The sequence below is a fragment of the Corvus hawaiiensis genome, chromosome 4 (assembly GCF_020740725.1).
Source record: "Corvus hawaiiensis isolate bCorHaw1 chromosome 4, bCorHaw1.pri.cur, whole genome shotgun sequence".
Taxonomy (NCBI): Eukaryota; Metazoa; Chordata; class Aves; order Passeriformes; family Corvidae; genus Corvus; species Corvus hawaiiensis.
In genome coordinates, this window is record NC_063216.1 from 35,332,466 (window position 1) to 35,351,432 (window position 18,967).

The 18,967-nt window shown below is 42.0% G+C and overlaps 1 protein-coding gene across 1 annotated transcript in view; it reads right to left on the reverse strand.

Moving 5' to 3' along the window:
• Positions 1–4,241: 4,241 nt before the first annotated feature.
• Positions 4,242–18,967, reverse strand: part of PLEKHG7 (pleckstrin homology and RhoGEF domain containing G7) — a 34,448-nt gene continuing 19,722 nt past the window's right edge. Inside the window, exons 12-18 of the mRNA XM_048302523.1 lie at positions 17,575–17,749; positions 15,529–15,644; positions 14,660–14,753; positions 14,130–14,209; positions 12,704–12,863; positions 7,880–7,977; positions 4,242–6,393 (exon numbers count right to left, since the gene is read on the reverse strand). Coding sequence (XP_048158480.1) covers positions 6,286–6,393; positions 7,880–7,977; positions 12,704–12,863; positions 14,130–14,209; positions 14,660–14,753; positions 15,529–15,644; positions 17,575–17,749 — 831 coding nt within the window. The 3' untranslated portion in view covers positions 4,242–6,285. The remainder of the gene's footprint in view (positions 6,394–7,879; positions 7,978–12,703; positions 12,864–14,129; positions 14,210–14,659; positions 14,754–15,528; positions 15,645–17,574; positions 17,750–18,967) is intronic.

Sequence of the window (18,967 nt, forward strand, 5' to 3'; positions counted from 1 at the left end):
GCAGTGCGGTTGGTTGACTGCAGATCACACCTCGGTGTGGAACTCTTCAGCTTCAGGGCAAAACCAGTTTGATTTTTGAAAGTTGCTTTTTGCTGGCCAGTTTATATAACCAGCTTTTTGAGGGGATGGAAATACTTTTTGAACACACATTTGTAGAAAGAAGGATTGTTAAAATCTGGAGGAACAATGGGGTAGAAACTTTCATGCTTGAGTTTTGACTCTGCAGCAGTAGGTCCCAACTTCTACATCTTTTCACTGGAGTAGATTTATGACTCCATTGCTGAGTCTTATGCTCCTTCTTTTGTACTTAAAATTCTTAGTGCTGGTCTGTATTTGTTGACAGGATGATGGTATACTTCACTGCTTCACTGCCAGGTTGAAAGCTGTGTTCAAGCTCAATAAAATGCCCCATAATAAGGAAAACTGGAAGGTGAAAAGCTGTGTATTTACAAATATGCTTGCAGAGTCTGAGTGTTTTGATGGGCATGTTTCAATAGGAATGTGGGCTTTTTGTTCCACTGCTTTAAAACCAAGTAAAAAGCCTGGTGACTTTTACCACAGTAAATTAAATGATTCCAGGCAAAACAGTTTAATGTACTGACTTTTCAGACTGCAGACACAGAAACAGAGGGAAAAAGTAATAAAATGGCAGAAGAGACTGAGTCTTGGAACTGGAGATGCACAGTGATGTGTTTTTACAGCCTCTAGCAAGAGGCAGATTGCTCTGGTTCAGTGAGGAGTGGCTATTATAGAGGAAGAGGTGAAAATAATGTCAAAACCAGCATTCAAACTGGAAGGTTTGTGGGATCAGGAATGGGACAGTGAAGTGTGGGCTTTGCTCTTGAAACTGTGCCAACTGTCCCATCTGTCCATCCACATTCAGAATTGCTGCGAGAGCAGAATGTGAGAGACCAGCTGCTTTGTGGGCAGAGACAGGCTAAGGAAGCTTTCGTAAGTGTGTAAAGGATGGTCTTACTAAGGTTTGGGAAAGGTTCTTTTAACTTCCTGGAGACAACACCTCTTTTTCCAGTCAAAGACGTGCAGTCCCTTGCATTTTTGCCTCACAAATGCCAAATCCTACTGTTCTGCTCGGGCCTCATGTCAGTGATGCCTTTTCCTGCTCTTAAAATCAAGAATCAAACATGGTTAGAAGGGAAAAAGGGATTTTACCTTGGTATTTATTTTAAGGATCTTTAGGTGCACTACGTCCAGGTTGAATGCACCCAAATGCACACTGCACTGCACACCCCCAAAAGGTCTGGTATATCGTTATAGGTCTTACTAATTAGCATATCTATCAAAGATTCCCCAATGAGAGGCTCGAGTGAGCCCCCCCCTCCAAGGAACCTTCCGTGGATGGTTCTATCTTAGTTTACAGAATGTGTTCTGGAGAGGACCTTGGGGTCTGGGGCACACTGATCCCTAGCTACGAAGCTTCTAAAATGTTTAGTCTCCTAGCTTGACAAATAAGTCTAAGAATGTAGGCTAAAAACCACTAAGAGTACAGAAGTTATAAGGTATACAAGGGGTATAAAAAGAGGCAAAAAATCATCATGGCATCATTAGCAGTACATCATACTGGAGACAGGTAGCATTGCAGAGGTCAGTGGCAGGCTTTTGATCTTAGCTGGCTGTGGTTCACTGTTACTTATTTCTTCTCGCCATGTACTCCCTACAATAATCTTCCCTCTTCTGCAGAGGTTGAATGAAGAAGATAAAAGTAATGAGTCACAGCAGGAAAAGTTGCTGTCTGGAGATGAAGAGACAAAAGGAATTTTCTGCTGCAGCTTCCAACAGAGGCAAGAGGTGTAGAGGAATCCTATTTTTTAGCTGGCTTCACTCTCTGGCACAAGAGTTTAAGCTGTAGGGTGCAATGTGGGGTTTTGCCTCTGTTTTTGACAGGTGTCAAGTAACCAAGTTGCCATTTAATGTGGAGCACTAGGTACACAAGAACAGAGTAACTACTTTTGTTGGCTTTGGGACCATTAGGATTATTTGTGAATCCTCGCTGCAAAAGCTTCTTTATTAGTGAAGCAAGGAGGGATTTGGGAGCAGAAGCATGAAGTAACCTCTCTGTGTTTGTATTACATGAGCCAGAACAATTGAGCTTCTCATGCTAGATGTAAGACAAGTGACATTTATAAAGGGACCTGGAAAACTCAACTGCTCTTCTGGATTGTAAAGTGTCAGCTAACCATGCAGTGGGAATAAATGCTTGTTGCAAAACTTAAAAAAATACATGGCCAGTACTCAGTGATGGATGGAACAGTGCTGGAATTGAAGTTCAAACAGAATATAAACTGTGCCAGGAAGAATGATATCATGATTGGAGCATGTTGAAACTGATAAATTGCTCTTTCAGGTACCACCGCTCCTGCTCTCATATTCTCAGAGAACTAGGAAACAACACTGTCATTTGCACTGTGCACTTTTTGCTGTCTAACTAAGAGAATCTACAGTAAGTGGAATGGCATCGTGTGCAATGCATGTATTAGCTGTAGTCATTGGACAGCAGGTTTATTGTCAGCTGGATTTTTCGCTGTATGCATTTGGCCCTAAGGAGAATTGCACTCACAGTTCCTTTTACCAAAAACACAATCATCATCTGAGAGCACGTGTAACAACAAAAACCATGTTAGTCACACACGTCTTTGTAGAACTTCATTTTAAGATTATAAAATGAGAAAAAAAGAGAATTTTATGTATTTGCAAGGATCTTGCCAGTTGTCCATTTCTTTGGTTTTGAAGTCTTCACCTCAGCATCCCTTCTAGAATAAGTTTAAAATTATTGTCCAAACACAGTCTCTCCAAAAGCACTAATGGATGTACTTTTCAAAACTAGCTATAATAGCATATCAGTCCTGCCATGGAAACGTGGTTTTTGAGGTATATTTTCTGTTTCTTTTTAAAGGGACACTGAATAAAAAGGTTTGCATGTTTAGAGAGATCATTAGATACCACTTAAGTTCAAAATAACAAAGAGTGTAGGTACTAGGTAATGTAATAAACTCTGCCTATTGTCTGTAGCTCTCCACATACTACGCACTCACTATGCAGCAGGTAGAGAAGTGTCTGTGCATTTGAAGATTGCTGAAGCCCTGCTACCCCTTTAGATCAATGTTGTATGAAGGCAGGAGCCTGGTAGGCATGTTTTCCAATTTTCCCTCCCTCTGTGACTGAAACATAACACTATAACCAAATTCATCTGTGTTTTCTGCTTTTTTTTTTGGGAAAAGAGGGCTGGGAAAGGATGTTCATTGTTTTATGTCAACAGGTCAGTGCTGGCAGGTCCAGGCTACTACTGTTGGCTTTATGGCAAAGTCCTCCATTGTTTCATGCTGGAGCTTGATTCCTGGCACAAAAGGGATGTTTGAAAGAACGTCTCACTGGGTTAGCAAATACCAGAACTTTTTATAGTAATATGTCTAAAATGCTGCTTGTATAGAAATAATCACTTTTGTAAGAAAAGAAAAAAAGTCACCAAAAAAAAGTCACACCCCCAACCCCCCCATTTGATGCCATTACATAAGATTTAATTTAAGCTACCTCTCAGTGTGAAATTCAAATATTAGGTAAGTTTAATAAGGTTTTCTCACTGTCATGTTATGTAAAAGTTATAGTGAATGCCAAAATTGCAAAAGTTTATCACCAAAAAGAAAAAGAGTAGTCTTTTTTTTTTTTAATGTGTATTTGAAAGTATTCAACAGTTTCAAGTTATTGTAAATTCTTTTAAATTCTTTTAACTTCTGTAGTTTCAACCTTGCAAACTCTAGCTGTTGGACAGGAAATAAATCGTAACTATAGGCTTTCATATTAGTCTGCTGGGTAAAACCAATTTTGTATGGAGCTTTGTCATTTGGATACAGATAGCCTCAGTCACCAAACGTATCATTCATTTGGTCGTGGTTTTTTTCTTCAGTACTCGAGATGTGAACTTGATGAATGGTGTTCTGTAATGGATGCGTGCCACAAATTACATGGTCTCATTTGCCTCTTTTCTGACTTTTAATGACCAGTTTATTATTGCAGATGTGAATATTGTTCATACAGCTTAATTTCTATATAATTGTATAAAATATAAATGGAAAAAATATAAGTTTTTACTCAGTATTTAGAAGTAATGTATTATAAAAGACTTACGTTGCAGTTTTACTTACAGAGTACTGTACTTCTAAACTGGATCATACCATCTTGGTAGGTGTAGATAGATTTTTTGCATGAGTCTGTTTTGGTTTTATTTCTTTATAATTGAAGTTTTATTCTCTTAAGTTCTGCTTTCAGTGTTTGTGTTTACTAGTTGTGATCATGTAGTTGTGCCTTACATTGTGGAAGAATTTAATCCAATGTGCACTGTAATTCTTTAACTTTGTGATCTGGAAGGTGGCTGTGGATTTGAATGAGAAGGTGACACCATGCATCAACGTGTTCTGTGTAAACTATGATGAATTGTTGCTGAAATGTCATTTTTGTTTTCTAATCTGTTAAAGGAATGATTAATAATAATAATAAAAAAATTAGACCTTTCTAATAGACCAGGTTATATCATTCAAAACTACCTTGCCCTGTTTCAGACAGCAAAGCTACTTTGAAATGGTGGATATGTAGTTTTACAAATGAACTGTAGGGAAGCCTGTTCTTACACATGTAAGAACAAGCTAAATGTTCCAGTTTCTTAGAGTTGTGGGGTGTTGCAGCAAAGGCTTTCACATTCCTGAGGACACATTAATAATGACTGTTTTTCAAATCTGTTTTTTTCACAGGTTAAATTCAGAGTAGTCTTTCCATTCCCAATAGCTGTGCGAGGCTGCTGAGTATCCCACATTTGATGAAAGTCCTTCTGTCACTGGCTGTGTTCAGACATCACATTCGATGCAGTTGGACAATTGGCATAAATAGAAGACTCAAAACTAGCACTTGTTTTAGTTTTTAGACCAATGAAGGTCTCACTTGTGAAATGGAAAGCTCTTTCAGGGTGGAACTGTGTTGCAGAGAGAAGCCAGATGATTAATGTGGGAGATCAGTTGTGTGACAAAGCCACTATTGAATTGTGGGGGCATGAACAAAAACCCATGTTTGACTATTGAGGCAGGGCCTCTGTGTGGATATGGAGAAAGATGGAGAGGTGTCCTCTGAAAGGCAGTTTGAATTGGAAAGTCAGTTTCTGCCTTGACTGCTTCCTGAGGTGTCTTTCTCTTGACACCACAGAAAAGCCTATTGAGCTTGTCTCTCCATGAAGACAAGCCTGTGTGTAAATACTTTCTTCCTCTGGGCTGTTCTCCTTGGAGACATGCTGCTCTCCAGGAATGACTACTTGTCTGGTAAAGTGTGTAGACCTGGCTTAAGGTTGTTTTGGTAAAAAGTATACAAAGTGAAATACCTTCTCCCTTCTGCCAGCACACAAAGCACAGACCTTAGTCTGTCAGGTGTGACTCCTCTGGGCTTGAAATACCTTTCTGTCATGTCAGCACTGGTTTCAAGATGCTTTGAGGTTCTGGTGAGCCCTCGGTGTGACGCAGTGTGCAGCTGAGCACGGGATTGGGGAGGTGGAGCAAAGCTGTGTCAGCCAAGTTGTGGCAAGGTGTTGGCAGCTTGTGCGGTGTCCTGGTGCAGATCTGCTGCCTGCACTGTTCTGCCCTCCTGCTTCATGCATTCACCACTTGGCACAGAGCCTGATGGCTGTGCCTTTCCCAGGAAGTTGTGACAAAAACTTGCCCATAACAGGCACAGGGGAAGAGCAGGAATTTGTGTATCACAGTGGCCTAGGCTGTATCTGGAGAGCACTGGACCAGGTAAGTGCATACATATATACACGTATGTACACATTCTCAGTATTACTGCAAAAAACACCTTGTGGTATTATAGGTTAGTAGGTAGAGACACATAATTATCAGGAGCTATGGCTACATAATTTAATGAAATTTATTAATACAGTTTGAATGATGGAGCAACCCTTCTAAACGTCTCCGGGGAATGAGTTGTCCTTACCAACATAGAGGTTTTTCCCCTGTCATGCTTTCTAGGAAATGGCAAACTCTAGTAAAGCTTCCCTGAGTGGCAAGAGCCTTCCCTAGGTGAAGCAAAGGAGCATCTAGGAGCAATATGTTTGTTGCATGGCTCATTCCCCTCTTCCAATTTATTCCTACTTGCTGAGGTCCAAGCTCTTTACTTTTGTCTAGTCAAGTCAGAGATCTGTTAGCTTCAGAGACCTAAGGCGTTCTGAAAGACATAACTATATTATCACCACTGTAGTCTTCCACTGGCTCTGTCAGTGCTGTGCTGACATTGTTAAATTTCAGAGGATTTAACAGGGAAGCAGAAAGCAGTGCTTTTCTTGGTTTCATGTTGGGTAGGGTAATTGGAGATTGCTGTTTCTATCTGTGACATCCATGCTTTCTGTAACAAGAAAAAAATGTTTGTAAGCCAAGACAACCTTAAAAAGTTCCATTAAGTTAGATGCATAAACACCCATAGCCTTTAGTTTTATTTAGTGTCTCTTCAGGCTCGTGCTCATAATTGCTGAAGGAAACGTGAATTATCCCACAACTGAGACTCTCCCAGTTGTTCAGGCCATTACATGCTGCAGGAATCTGTGTCTGGGGCCAGGGATTTCCAGTGAATATTTCCCTTTTTGGTTGGAAGGTAGGATTATAATGCTCTGCTTGTAATGGTGAAGCTTTTTGCAGGCTATTTCACCCCTTTCTGTGTAATGTTTATTAATTAGCTTAATGCTGTCCCTGCAGTTTGGGTTCCTCATTTCTCTGGTTAAGACAGCTCCATTCTTATCAGCATCAGAAGTTCTGTCCCACTCCAGGATCTGCCACGTGCTGCCATCTGAATTTCAGTTTCTATTATCATGCTGACAGCATTCAGCTCTGTATTTGCTGTCACCCAGGTATGAGGCCAGGGAGTGACAGATAATTTCAAATATGTAATTTCCTTTTCTCTGCTAGTCACAGAAGTTGTCTCTGAACTGCTATGATTAGACATTGGACTAACCCTAGAAGGATTAATCCTTTGGACTAAAACCTTTAAAGGTCCCTTCCAACCCAAACTATTCTATGGTGCTACGATATTGAGAAGATGGTAGCCCTGGTATGAAGGCAGGTTTGGAAAGAGAAGGTCATATTTCAGTAACAGGAGAAAGTAATGACTTCTTGAGTAGACAGCTATTCCAGGTACCAGACAGTGACTTAAAAATTGAAAGAATTCACTCAGTGCTTCTCTTGGAAAAAGCCTACCACCATTTTAAGAATAGGTATTAATGGTGGTCAAATTTCTGTGCATTAGGTAATAGAGAAGGAATTTCAACTTACATGAGAAAGCAAAATACTGTGAAGTGTCTGCCACACTTTCAGATGTTATATACAGTGCTGTTACTAGAAATGTGATATGGTGTGAAAATGAGGGGTAGATTTATATAACAGTGGAATTAATCATACCATCTGTTCAGTCTGAAATTGCAAGATGCATGTTGTGAATAGATGAGCACAAGACAGTTTTCTGATCTGAGTACTACTGCATGTGAGCTGGGTGTAGGGGGCTTGTTTTGGTGTCGACTTCTCTGGAGGGGCTGACTGTCTTCTGGGACACAAGAAATGGATCTTTTTTTTGTTAGCAATCAGAATTGATACTGTTTTTCAACAAGAATATGACCTGCTATCAACCGTGATCGAAAACTGGAGCATGTTCAGCAGCAAAAATTCTTTAACAAACACGTGAGCCAGAGCACTGGGGTGTTATTTTGTTTTCTTTTAGTTTTGGTCAAATGTCACAACTGTAAGAGATTCTTATCACAGCATGACCACTTTTAGGCTGCCATCCTCCTTTAGGGAAAGCATAGCTGTGTAATTAGAGAAGAAAAAAGAGGTGTGCTACCTACCTTGGCAGTTTCTGTCTGAGCTTGTAGCAAGAAGACTGCTATGCACTGCCGATACCTGTTCTCATGCTGTATTAGAAAAGCATTTCGCAGGCTGAAGACTGTGAAAAAAATGCAAAGAAGTAATATAAATGCACCTCATACAACTGTTAGTCCAATTTTATATCACATTGATTATGATTGAAGAAATTAAATATGTAAGCATCTTTTCTGATTTCTAAAAGGGCAATTGTACCCTGATAGGGTGAGTTATTTTTGTTGTGTACGGAGCTTGCTTGTTTCAAAACGTTAATTCTGCGTGCATTTGTTTTATTTTTTATTGCTTCATCATTGTGCAGCTAAGGTGCTTTTGAGTCTACCTGAGGATCATTAAGAAATATTTCCCTTCAAAGTGGACTAAATCATAACTGAAATTAGCGAAAAACAAATTTCAAAAATTAAAAAGAAAGGTCCCATTTTTATTTTATTTAAATAAGTCCATATGATGGCTGGCATATGGGGCAGTGGCTGCACTCAGGCTAGTGCTGGCTTCAGGTTCTCCCTGGGCATGTGCCTGAGCTGGTGGTCCTGGGGATGCCCCTGGTTGGCTGCCGGCAGCCAGACATGTTGCTTCTGTTTCTGCCAAACTTTTGTTCCTGAAGATGACTCTGAGCATCACGTAGTGCATTTTTCTGCAAGGGGACGAAGCGACACCAATCTCACATGTCTGGAATAAAGGGGAGGCTTAAGTCTGCTATGGAGCAAGGCTGGGGGAAGAGGAGGGAAAAGCATCTTCAGGCAGCCAAAACCCTGTGGCAGACAGCAGACATACTTGGGTGGGCTGGTAGTAGCAGGTAGGGGGCACAGCAACCTGTTCCAGTGCTCTGGATTCACATGGCACTGCTTTTTTTTAGCTGGAGTTGACGTTGTTCTAAGCAAAGCGATGGTGAACAAGGTGTGGGATTGCCTGCCTGTGAATGCTGTTCCTAAGCAGAGCCCTGCTTCTGAACCCACACAGCCTGAGGAGAGCCCAGATCTTGAGCTGCCAGGGCAAGGCAGCATTTTTCTAAGCCTATTGCAGTCGACGTATCTTTTTCATAAATTTATCTAGTCCGTATAGTTTGCTCAAAAGCCTTGTACTATGTACAGTATCTTGCTGCTGTGTAATGCTTCTTGTCCAAGTACTTCCAAGTGTTCAAAATGTTTCTGCAAAGTGAAGAGCCCTGTAATCCTAGTTTTACAGAAGAGGAAAGTGGAGCACAGACTGGCTACATTACTGCAGCAAAAATGTATAGCAACAGAGAGGATATGTTTCTGAACTCATGCCTTCTGTCTGTCTGTGGTCAATAGGGAAAGGAACTTTACAGTTCTAAAAATGAATTTTCTGGGCAATGCTTGGCATTAGTCAATAATATTTTCTAAAAGAAATTCTTTGGCAGGAAAGATTAGCAGTCTTTGATATAGTGACATACTAGTGAGTCTTGCCCCTTCAAATGTAGTGTAAAGTGTTATTAGTGGAGCAATAATAAATAGTTGCAAAGATTAAATCCAACGCAGAATAATAAAAGGAAAGTGATTTTCTAATCAGAAAGTATGTTGCTGCTTAAAACCTTCAGAGCTGGGTTCCTACTGTTACATTTACATGTAAAGTTATATCTCTTGTACAAGGGTGGTGTTTGCAGATAGTTCTGCTTTTAGGGTACCTTCCCGGTGTTATGAATGTGCCATTTTATCTTTTATCCCTTCACTAATGCCTAGGTGGCTCTGGATAAGAACTATCCTACATAATTATCAGCCTCCTGCCTGCTGCCAAAAGGCAAATATATATTGCCACATATATATTTTTTTGTAGTACTTGTATTGAGATTTGTTTATTTTCAGTGTGATGTCAGCCCTTTGCAAACTAATGGATACAGAAGTACTTGCTAGATCAAAAGTCAGGATTTCATTTTTGATTAATGTGATGGATCACATGCCCTTTCTGAGAACATGCAAACTAATCTTTTAGTGCCACCAATAATAAAAGTCGCTTTGAGACTGCAGATATATTGGCAACATTCCCCAAGGTCACACATTCCAGACAGTATTAAATTTTTTTTTTCTCTTGCAAAGGGACATTTTCTGTTGACACTGGAATATTTGCTTGTTGCTTTACACAGAATGGTGGGAATCTGAACTGCAATCTCCCTACAGTAATTTTTCTCACTGTTTTTACTGTACCTCACCCCAAGGGGTCCTGTATTAGGATGAGGCTTCTGAGGTGGTGTAAGACTACAAGTAAGTAACAGAGACTGCTGTGGCTACAACTGTAATAAAGCTGGTAAGAATATATGGGGGAGAGGTCAGGCAGCAGGGCCCAGGGTGCAGGGAAGGATTGTAGAGTGTACAGAGCCTGGGCTGGAATGCAGACAACAACTTTGTCTATTCTCATGACTGCAGCTGGATCACAGAGATAGAAAGACCCTGGTTGGAAATCTCTATGGGAAATGCTGGCTTGGGAAAAAAAAATCCAAAAATCTTATTTCCATCTCCATTATGGTTTTTATGGTCAGTCTTTTAGGTCCAAACTGGTGAGTGGCTGCACTGCCCTCTCCAGCACCCAGGAGCTGTTGACCTTGCATTCAGCTGGCAGAATGTGGGGCTGCCCTCCCCTCCACCCTGCAGGCAAATGGTGGCTGATGCATTTGCTCCATTTCTGCTGGTTTGGCACAGGGACTTATTAGGCAGACAGACAGTGCCTGGTGCATGTTTAAAAGAAGGTCATTATTCTGTGTGTTCATCCCCTTATCTCATCTTTAGTCATTTTCCTTTTATTGCCTACCTTTATATCCTCTCAGCATTGATGCTGAATGCTAAATAGTCTGGGTGAATGTATTTCAACATTCTCATAAATTTTACAGGCTCTAGGTTTATTTTCCATATCTGTTGCTTTCACACAGACCACTGTAGCTCTCTAAGCTTTTCCTCTCAGTCTTTAGGATTAGGATGACCCTGGAGCCCAGAGACTTGTATTTCTTCTCATTCTCTTTGATATAGGAGGCTCCTGTGATCTTGGCAGTGTTAGACTGAGTCATTAAGGCTGGGAAAGACCTCCAGAATCATTGAGTCCAACCTTAGTGCTGTGGTCTAGCTGACATGGTGGTGTTCAGTCAAAGTGCCACCTCCTATCGTTTCTTGAACACTTCCAGGGGTGCTGACTCCGCCACCTCCCTGGGCAGCCTGTTCCAATCCTTAACCAGCCTTTCTGTGAAAAAATTCTGATGCCCAACCTGTACCTCCCCTGGTGCAGCTTGAGGCCATTTCCTCCTGTCCTGTTGCTGGTTGCCTGGGAGAAGAAATAATCCCCCATAAGGCTACAGCCTCTTTTCAGGTAGTTGTAGAGAGTGATGAGGTCACCTCCGAGCCTCCTTTTCTGCAGGCTAAACACCCCGAGCTCCCTCAGCTACTCCTCACAGGACTTACTCTTTAGACCCTGCCCTGGCTTCACTGCTCTTCTCTAGACACACTCCAGATTCTCAATGTGCTTTTTGTAGTGAGGGGCCCAGAGCTGGACACACAATTTGAGGTATGGCCTCACCACTGCCAAGTACAGGGGATCGGTTTCTTCCCTGGTCCTGCTGGCCACACTATTGCTGACACAGGCCAGGATGTCATTGCCTTTTTGGCTGCCTGGGCACACGCTGGCTCATGTTCAGCTGGCTGTCAACCAGCACCTCCAGGTCCTTTTCTTTTGGGCTGCTTTTCAGCCACTCTTCCCCAAACCCATAGTGCTGCATGGGGTTGTTGTGACTGAAGCGCAGGACCCGGAACTTCACCTTACTGAATCTCATGCAGTTGGCCTCAGCCTGTTGATGCAGCCTGCCTAGATCCCTCTGCAGAGCCTTCCTGCCTCCCAGTGGATCAACACTCCTACCCAAATTAATGTCATCTATGAACTGAGTTCCCTCACTCCTGTCATCCAGGTCTTTTATGAAGGTGTTAAACAGGACCATCCCCAATACAGAGCTCTGGGGAGCATCGCTAAGGACTGGCCTTCAACTGGATGTGGCACCATTCACCACCAGCGTGAGGTGTGTGAGAGCCTGCTGCGTCAGTGGCTCAGACCAAGGGGAGGCCTGATGTTCATGCCTGCTCCCTGACCCCTTGGTGACTTCAGGAAGGTTGTTTTGGCAGGGTAAGGGTGGTCATTCTGTGGCAGTCAGCCCTCCTCCACTCCTCACCCAACTGCACAGCAGCAGTAATAGGAGGCATATTCCCCAGTGATGTGTTTGGATATCTGAGAGCAAGGAAGCATTGATGTATGGTGGGTGATTTCCATCCTCTCAAGAGCTGGTGGAGATGTGAGTAGGAGCAGTAGCAGGAGTTAAATCTCCTCTCCAGCCTCTTTGAGAATGGCTGCTGTGTATGTGGGAGGACACCCAGGAGAACAATCTAGTGGTACAGCTGAAAAAATGCTGCATAACTAGTATGGAATTGAAAATGTTCTTGGGAAGGATGCCTGGGGTCTGATAGAGAGTATTAGGACAGTTAGGACAAGTCCTGGCTTGTCAGAAAGAAGTCATTGGAGTCTTGATACCTCCTTTGGGGTGAATGGATAATATGTGACAGTCACTGGTGTGTGTGACTCACTGCTGGCAGCAGGGGGTGCGGGCTGTGAAGTCTGAGGCAGTAGCTCATGCCTCACAGCAGGAGCAGAGCTGTGAAGCCAGGCAGTGCTGAGGCACCAGTGTTTGCACTCCAGGCACCTGAGGGTGGTTTGTGGGCAAACAGCAGCTTGTCCTTACGCTACCACACACAGTGCATTGACATGGTGTTTATGCAGGCATTCAAGTGTATGCAGGCACATACCTGTAATGTGGATGGGTTCAACGTTTTTCAGTATGAGTCTGTCTAGTGGGATGGGCTGGTCTAGGACTGTGCAAAGTCCCCCCTCTCTTATGAAGGACTGCAGCTCAGGAGTGAGGGAAGGACAGACAGGGATTAAGCTGGTGTCTGAGCCTCCATATTTCTGGGAATAGAAAATTAAGTTGGTTAGCAGGTTGTCTGCCATCTGCTCATGAAGTATAGGGACTAAACAACTCTAAATTATGTGCTTTCCCTTATCAAAGATACACAGATACAAAGATACACATCTTATTTGCCTGAGGAATCTTAGAAAAACTGGCTGGTACCTGGAGCTCTCCTGCAAGGTCACACCTTGCATTAAAAAGTTACAATAGAAACACAAGTCCATAAGCCGAAAACAGTCAAAGGCATTCCAAAAGTATTTTTCCCCTTCCCCTCATTATTTTAATAGCAGGTTTTTTTCTCCATTCCTTGGAATTATGTTTCCCCATCTCCCCTCTTGTATATGCACAAGACAGAATTCCCAGAGCTCCAGCTCAGTTGCAGCCCTTCACAGAAGGTTCACCGACACATGTACGTGGGACAACCCTCAAAGAGATTTGCCTAAGGGTACCAGATCCCTTGAATTTCTGCTTCCTTCACCACCCCTGTTGCTAAGGGATGGTGCTGCTAGTCTAAAACCTCTCACTGCATGCTTTCTCTATTGCCTTTCTAAAGCAGAACACCTGCTCCTTTAAAAAAACCCCAGGAGATTTATCACAGGTCCATTTAGTTTACATGAGTTTCATAAATGTAATAAGCTAGATGCACTCATACATGGAAGTTTTAGGAATTTCAGGTCATCCGGTGTCTTCTGTTGGTGTCTAAATACAGATATTTGTCATCTGTAGAACTCTATAGAATCATTCATCAAGAAACATTTTCTTAAGAGGAATCATTATATCTCAGTTTTAAACTTGGGGAAATCAAGGCAAAGAGAGGACAACTAGAAGTGTAGCCAATCTTCCATCAGTTTTAGCCTTTCCCTGTTTTTTTTCCTTTTAATTTTTTTTCCTCTTTCCAAAAGTTCTGATATCTCTGGAATAAAAAATTGTCAGGTTGCAGGGACCATTAGAAAAAATATTACATTCCTGAAACTTTTCTGAGATTTGGGAATCCAGCACATCAGAACAACATCAGGAAGATAGTAAGGTCTTGTAATATAAATTCTGCCTGTAATAGTGTTCCTGTACCATACTGAGCCTAGGAGTAGGCTATTGAATCAGTGTTATGGTTTGCTGTTTGCATAAGGAAGTATCAGCTGCTCTTCATGCTGATTAGTCATCCTGTATTTTTATCATTAGATCAATCTTCCAAAGTACATTCAAAATCCATCCAAAAGCTAAGAAACGTAACAACTGCAACCATGTATATCTCTAGACATCATTACCTTTTTGTTACGTTTAATTTTGGTAATTAGTAGGAAATCATCGAATAAGAAGAGGTAGACGTCAAGGAGTCTTGTGCTTTCTGAGAAGGAAAACAAAAAAATCACTTTTATGGTGTGATTATTTTAAGGAATTGCTACTTCTAAGATGAGTCACGTTTATGAATCGCTGCACCTTACAGAATGCTTTTAACAAAGAAGCCTCATTTCCAATATAGTTCACAACTTGTCCTCCAGTCTTCATTCTCAAATGCACTAAATCATATGTCTCAGTCATTTTGGCTACTAAACTTGTACCTTGTAGCAGCTATCTCATTGCTTGCCTGCCAGGAAAACTGACCTTAAACAATCATACTACTCATCCTATTGGCAATTTGGCTGTATCTCAGTCTCTCTCTGAAAAGCTGTACAGTTGCTTTTTCTTTCCTGCACTTGTCCAAATGCTGTTGCAAAGGTTCATTCTGGACCTGCCATAACAATGTATAATTCTATATTAAGCTATCTCTGGACACCAGGACATTCAGGGACATTACCTGCTAGCATCAGCCGCCCTTCATGAAGGAGAAGTCTGTTCACTGAAGACAAAATGTTTTCACTGCTGTTTTCTCTTAAGTTTTGCTTCAAACACTTGACCCCAAAAAAATGAGAAAGAGAGAGAAAATGGGGAATCATGCATAATAGATGATGAACTGGGAGGCAACCAGCAGGTAAACAAGATGAGCATATGTGTATTCTTACCTCAGGCTGAATACATCACACAGCTGATAACTGAACATGGCTGTATTTCTTCAGCAGTGCTGTTGCTTAGATGTGTTTATGCTTTTGAAATGTTAAGCTGGGTTTTACTTTTCCGAAGTGAGTTTAATAGTTTTTGCAGCCATGTATGTGAACAGACACAATCCTTGAGAGGAGACCCACTTGATGTTACCATAGTGCTGCTTAAAATCTGTCTGTTTGGGTAAAGGGGTAACTACAGCAGAAATGTGCACACCCAGGTATGCTGTGTAATTTTTTGTAATGCAATTAAAGTGTAAATGGAAAGTTCTTCGGCTCAGCTTGAGAAGTGAAAGAGGCAAATAATTTCTACTTTATTAAATGCTGGTAGTACTTACAGCTATCCCATTTCATTCTGTCCCCTAAAAGCAAATATGGTTGAGTCCTCCTGGACTGTACCATTATCCTCTCTTGGATGCTAACTGAGAGCAATCCATGCTGTCATCCAAGGCACTGTGCGTATTCAGCTACAGTGCTTGCAGTGCCCAGGCTGCAGCTGCTCCTGTTAGAGCAGAGCCATCCCCACTAACTAGAATCCAGACAACCATCCAACTTTAGACCACACTATGAAGATAGATAGGAAATGAAACCCTCTTTTAGAAAAAAATGCCCTTTAAAATCTGCTTACCTCTGGGACAAAGAACCTTTTGTCACGATCCCAGATCTGAGGCCAAATTATGACCTCTTGCAGCTGCCTGAACTTCTGAAAGTTGTCCAACCATTTCACTTTACCTTCCAGATCCCCTGAAATGTGTGAAACACCAGTTACTGCCAGGGCTGGCAAAAGCAGTCCTGTTTCTAGAAGATGCTGAATACTGATTTTCTCCAGTGAAAGCCGAAGTGCCTCACGTGTAAGGCCCCAGATGAAATCTTGATCTCATTGTAAAAAATGCCTAAACTCTACTTAGATCAGCAGGGGCAGAATTTCAATTCATGCATTCAAAGATGCTTAAATTCATTGCTAAATGAAAAGGTTGTGTTTACTAATCTGTCTGGGGAACAGAGGAAATCATATTAAACTCAAACTGTAATCTTAAAAATGTCTTTAAAAAAAGTGCTGTCATTCTAAACTCTCTGGTATAGCGAGAGAAAAACATTTTTCATTTCATATATACAGCTTATAAAAAGACTGTTGAAATTAATGAGAATTAATTTCAGAGGAATTGTTGCCAGGAGTGACTGAAGTATTTAACTGAGGTGGGCTTCCCTCAAAATCTGAAAAATGGGGACTGTGTCTTTGCTGATTCAGGGCCATTATGGGGAAAGTTTTAATGGACCTGCAACTTAAATTTCAAGTTTTTGAGTGGAGTGGTATTGCAGATAATGGTTTCAGACACACACCTCCCCACCAGAAGGGGAGTGCTTGGACTACAACTGTTCTTTATGTTACTGATTTACTGATCAAAAAATGAGGGCAGATCTTTGTCAGGTGTATGTGAATAAAGAGGGGTCACCCTTCTATCTTCAGTTTCCTTGATCCAGAGATGTCTAATTTCTGGAAGGACCTATTTATTCTGCCAGTAATACTCTCCAGATAACCCATGGTCTTTTGTGGCCATACCTAAAACTGCTGTCCTTCCAGCAGACATACTCAGGCTAGCAACAAACCCATCTTGCTTTCCTATGGGACACGTTCTGCGCAGAGAGGTGCGCTCCTTGTGTGGGCATCGTAAGACTTGGCAAGAGGAGAAAGAACCCCAGTCTCTCTTTTAGGTGGTCATTCTGTAGTTGGAGTATTTATATAAGAAGAAGGAGCCCCAGATTTAGGTATCTCTAGAATGCATTAACTCTCTCTCTGCCACATCTCCTGAGGAGATGTTCAAGCCTTCAGCCTCCAGCATGGGCAGAAGGATGGCAGCAGGGGTTAGGGTTACTCTCTGAGTGAGCCACCATGCTGGGTTGCTCAAGGCCCTGGTGTGCTGCTCATGAGAATGAAGCACTATCTGGTACTTATCCCTGTCAAGACTGCTGTGATAAGTGATTTGCTGATGTATTGTCTTGTCTTGGATTTCAGTGGGGGCTGCAGGAAGCCGTTGGGGGATAAACCTATCTGCTGATGAACTATATGGTCATAAGGCTCTAAAAGATGCACTTGAATCTCCCCGAACAAGACTGAATTAATAAATTATTTACTTAAAACAAAATGCAGGGTAAAAGTTAATATCTGGACCAACCCCTTGTTTTCCACAATAGCTGGAGAAAATCTGTAGCTGAGACAACTTTACATGGTAGGACCCTGTCATTAGTGAAAGGTCACAGACATAATATTCCCCTTGTGAGCGCAAATTTATCCTCTTAAGGATCAGCCCTAAAAAAAAATCCTCCTTAGACATGAATCCAACTGAAAGACTTCTTTGTTTGAGGTTTCTTGATATGTTCCAATTTGAGATCTGCTCTTAATTGTTTGCCTGTCACTGCAGATGATTCTGAGAAAATACGAGTGACTCACTGATTTGGGAGTCCTGTGACATTGCTCAGAGAGGCTTTGACAGCACAAGGTTGCCCAAATAATTCCCTACAGAATGAGGCTCAGGACTGTGGAAAGGCACATACATCTTTGTTGCATTTCTGCGGAGACACTTGACCAATTCACACTTCAAAGGACATGCTCAAGAAAGCCACATAACTTTCTAATTTGTAACTGCATACTTGACTTTCAATCTTTGTTACTTACTTATGGACTTTTCCACCTTCTCTTTAAGTGACTGGATAAAACTTTTCTCTGTTTCATCAGTGCTCCTCTTCCAGATGTTGTTGAGGAGGAGGGGATACCGTGTCAATCGATGCAGAGGAGCAACTAGCAGCTCTGGCAGATGCAACCTCTTGCACTGTTCATTTTGTTCACACCACTGCTGAAGACAAAGAAAATCTGCCTTAGGCATCAGCTTGCTTCTGGCTGGGAGGTAGCAAACAGTTTTCTGCATCATTAGCTGGCTGTAATGAGACAGGGACTAATGAAAGATGAGTTTCTCACACAGGGAGAGCAAGGGCAATGTAAAGGCTCTTGTCACAGTTTAATCCAGCAAGTATCTAAACCACACAGCCACTCATTCACTCTTCACTTCCTCCTGTGGGATGGGGAAGAGAAGTGGGAAATAAAAAAGAAAGTTTGTAGTTTGAGATAAAGGCAGTTTAATAGAACAGAAACAGAAGGGAAAAAAAATAACAGAATATACAAAACAAGTGGTGCACAATGCTCACCATCCACTGATCAATGCCCAGCCAATCCCAGAGCAGAGGCCCCCCCCCAGCCAGCTTTCCCTCTGGTTCATATACTGAGGATGACACCATATGGTATGGAATACCCCTTGGGTCACTTGGGGTCACCTGTTCTGGCTGTGCCCCCTCCCGACTTCTTGTGCCCACCAGACTCCTTGCTGGTGGTGGTGAGAGACAGAAAAGTCCTTGACTTAGTGCAAACTGCTTAGCAACAAGTAAACATCAGTGTGTTATCAAGATTACTCTCATCTTAAATCCAAGCTACAACACTATGCCAGCTACCAAGGGCAAACCAAGGACAGCTCTCTACAGGGGGAATTGCATTGCCCCTCCAGATTCACTTTCTGCATCGCTTCTTACCATTCCAGATGCTGTGGCCATGTTATCATATCAAGTAGGGCTCTTATTTATCTGCTGTTCTAATTTTCTCAGGAAAAACTTTAAAAATTAACCTGAGTTATGTTTGAAAGCCACCTTATATTTTAGGGTCGCTGCTACTTGCCACAGGGGAACATTTTCCCTAGGTATGAATGTATGAAATCCTCATCAGGGAGCAAGCAGTGTGAAACTCCAAGGCCCAAGCTGCAGTTTGCCTGCCATAAAGAGGTGCCCTTCCAGTTTTGGGCTGCCTATGAGAAAAGCCCACTACTTCAGTTTCTCTTTCTAAGCCTGTAATTTTGAGGATCATTCTTAAGTATTTACAGGACACACTGGTCTGCTAATGATGTCAGAAAGAGCAGAGCCTGAGATCCCCACCACTGTACTGTCTAGAGCTGTTGCTTAATGCAGTGTCAGCAAAGACAGAACCTGCTGTAGTGCTGCAACTTGATAAAGACACCACTGATAGC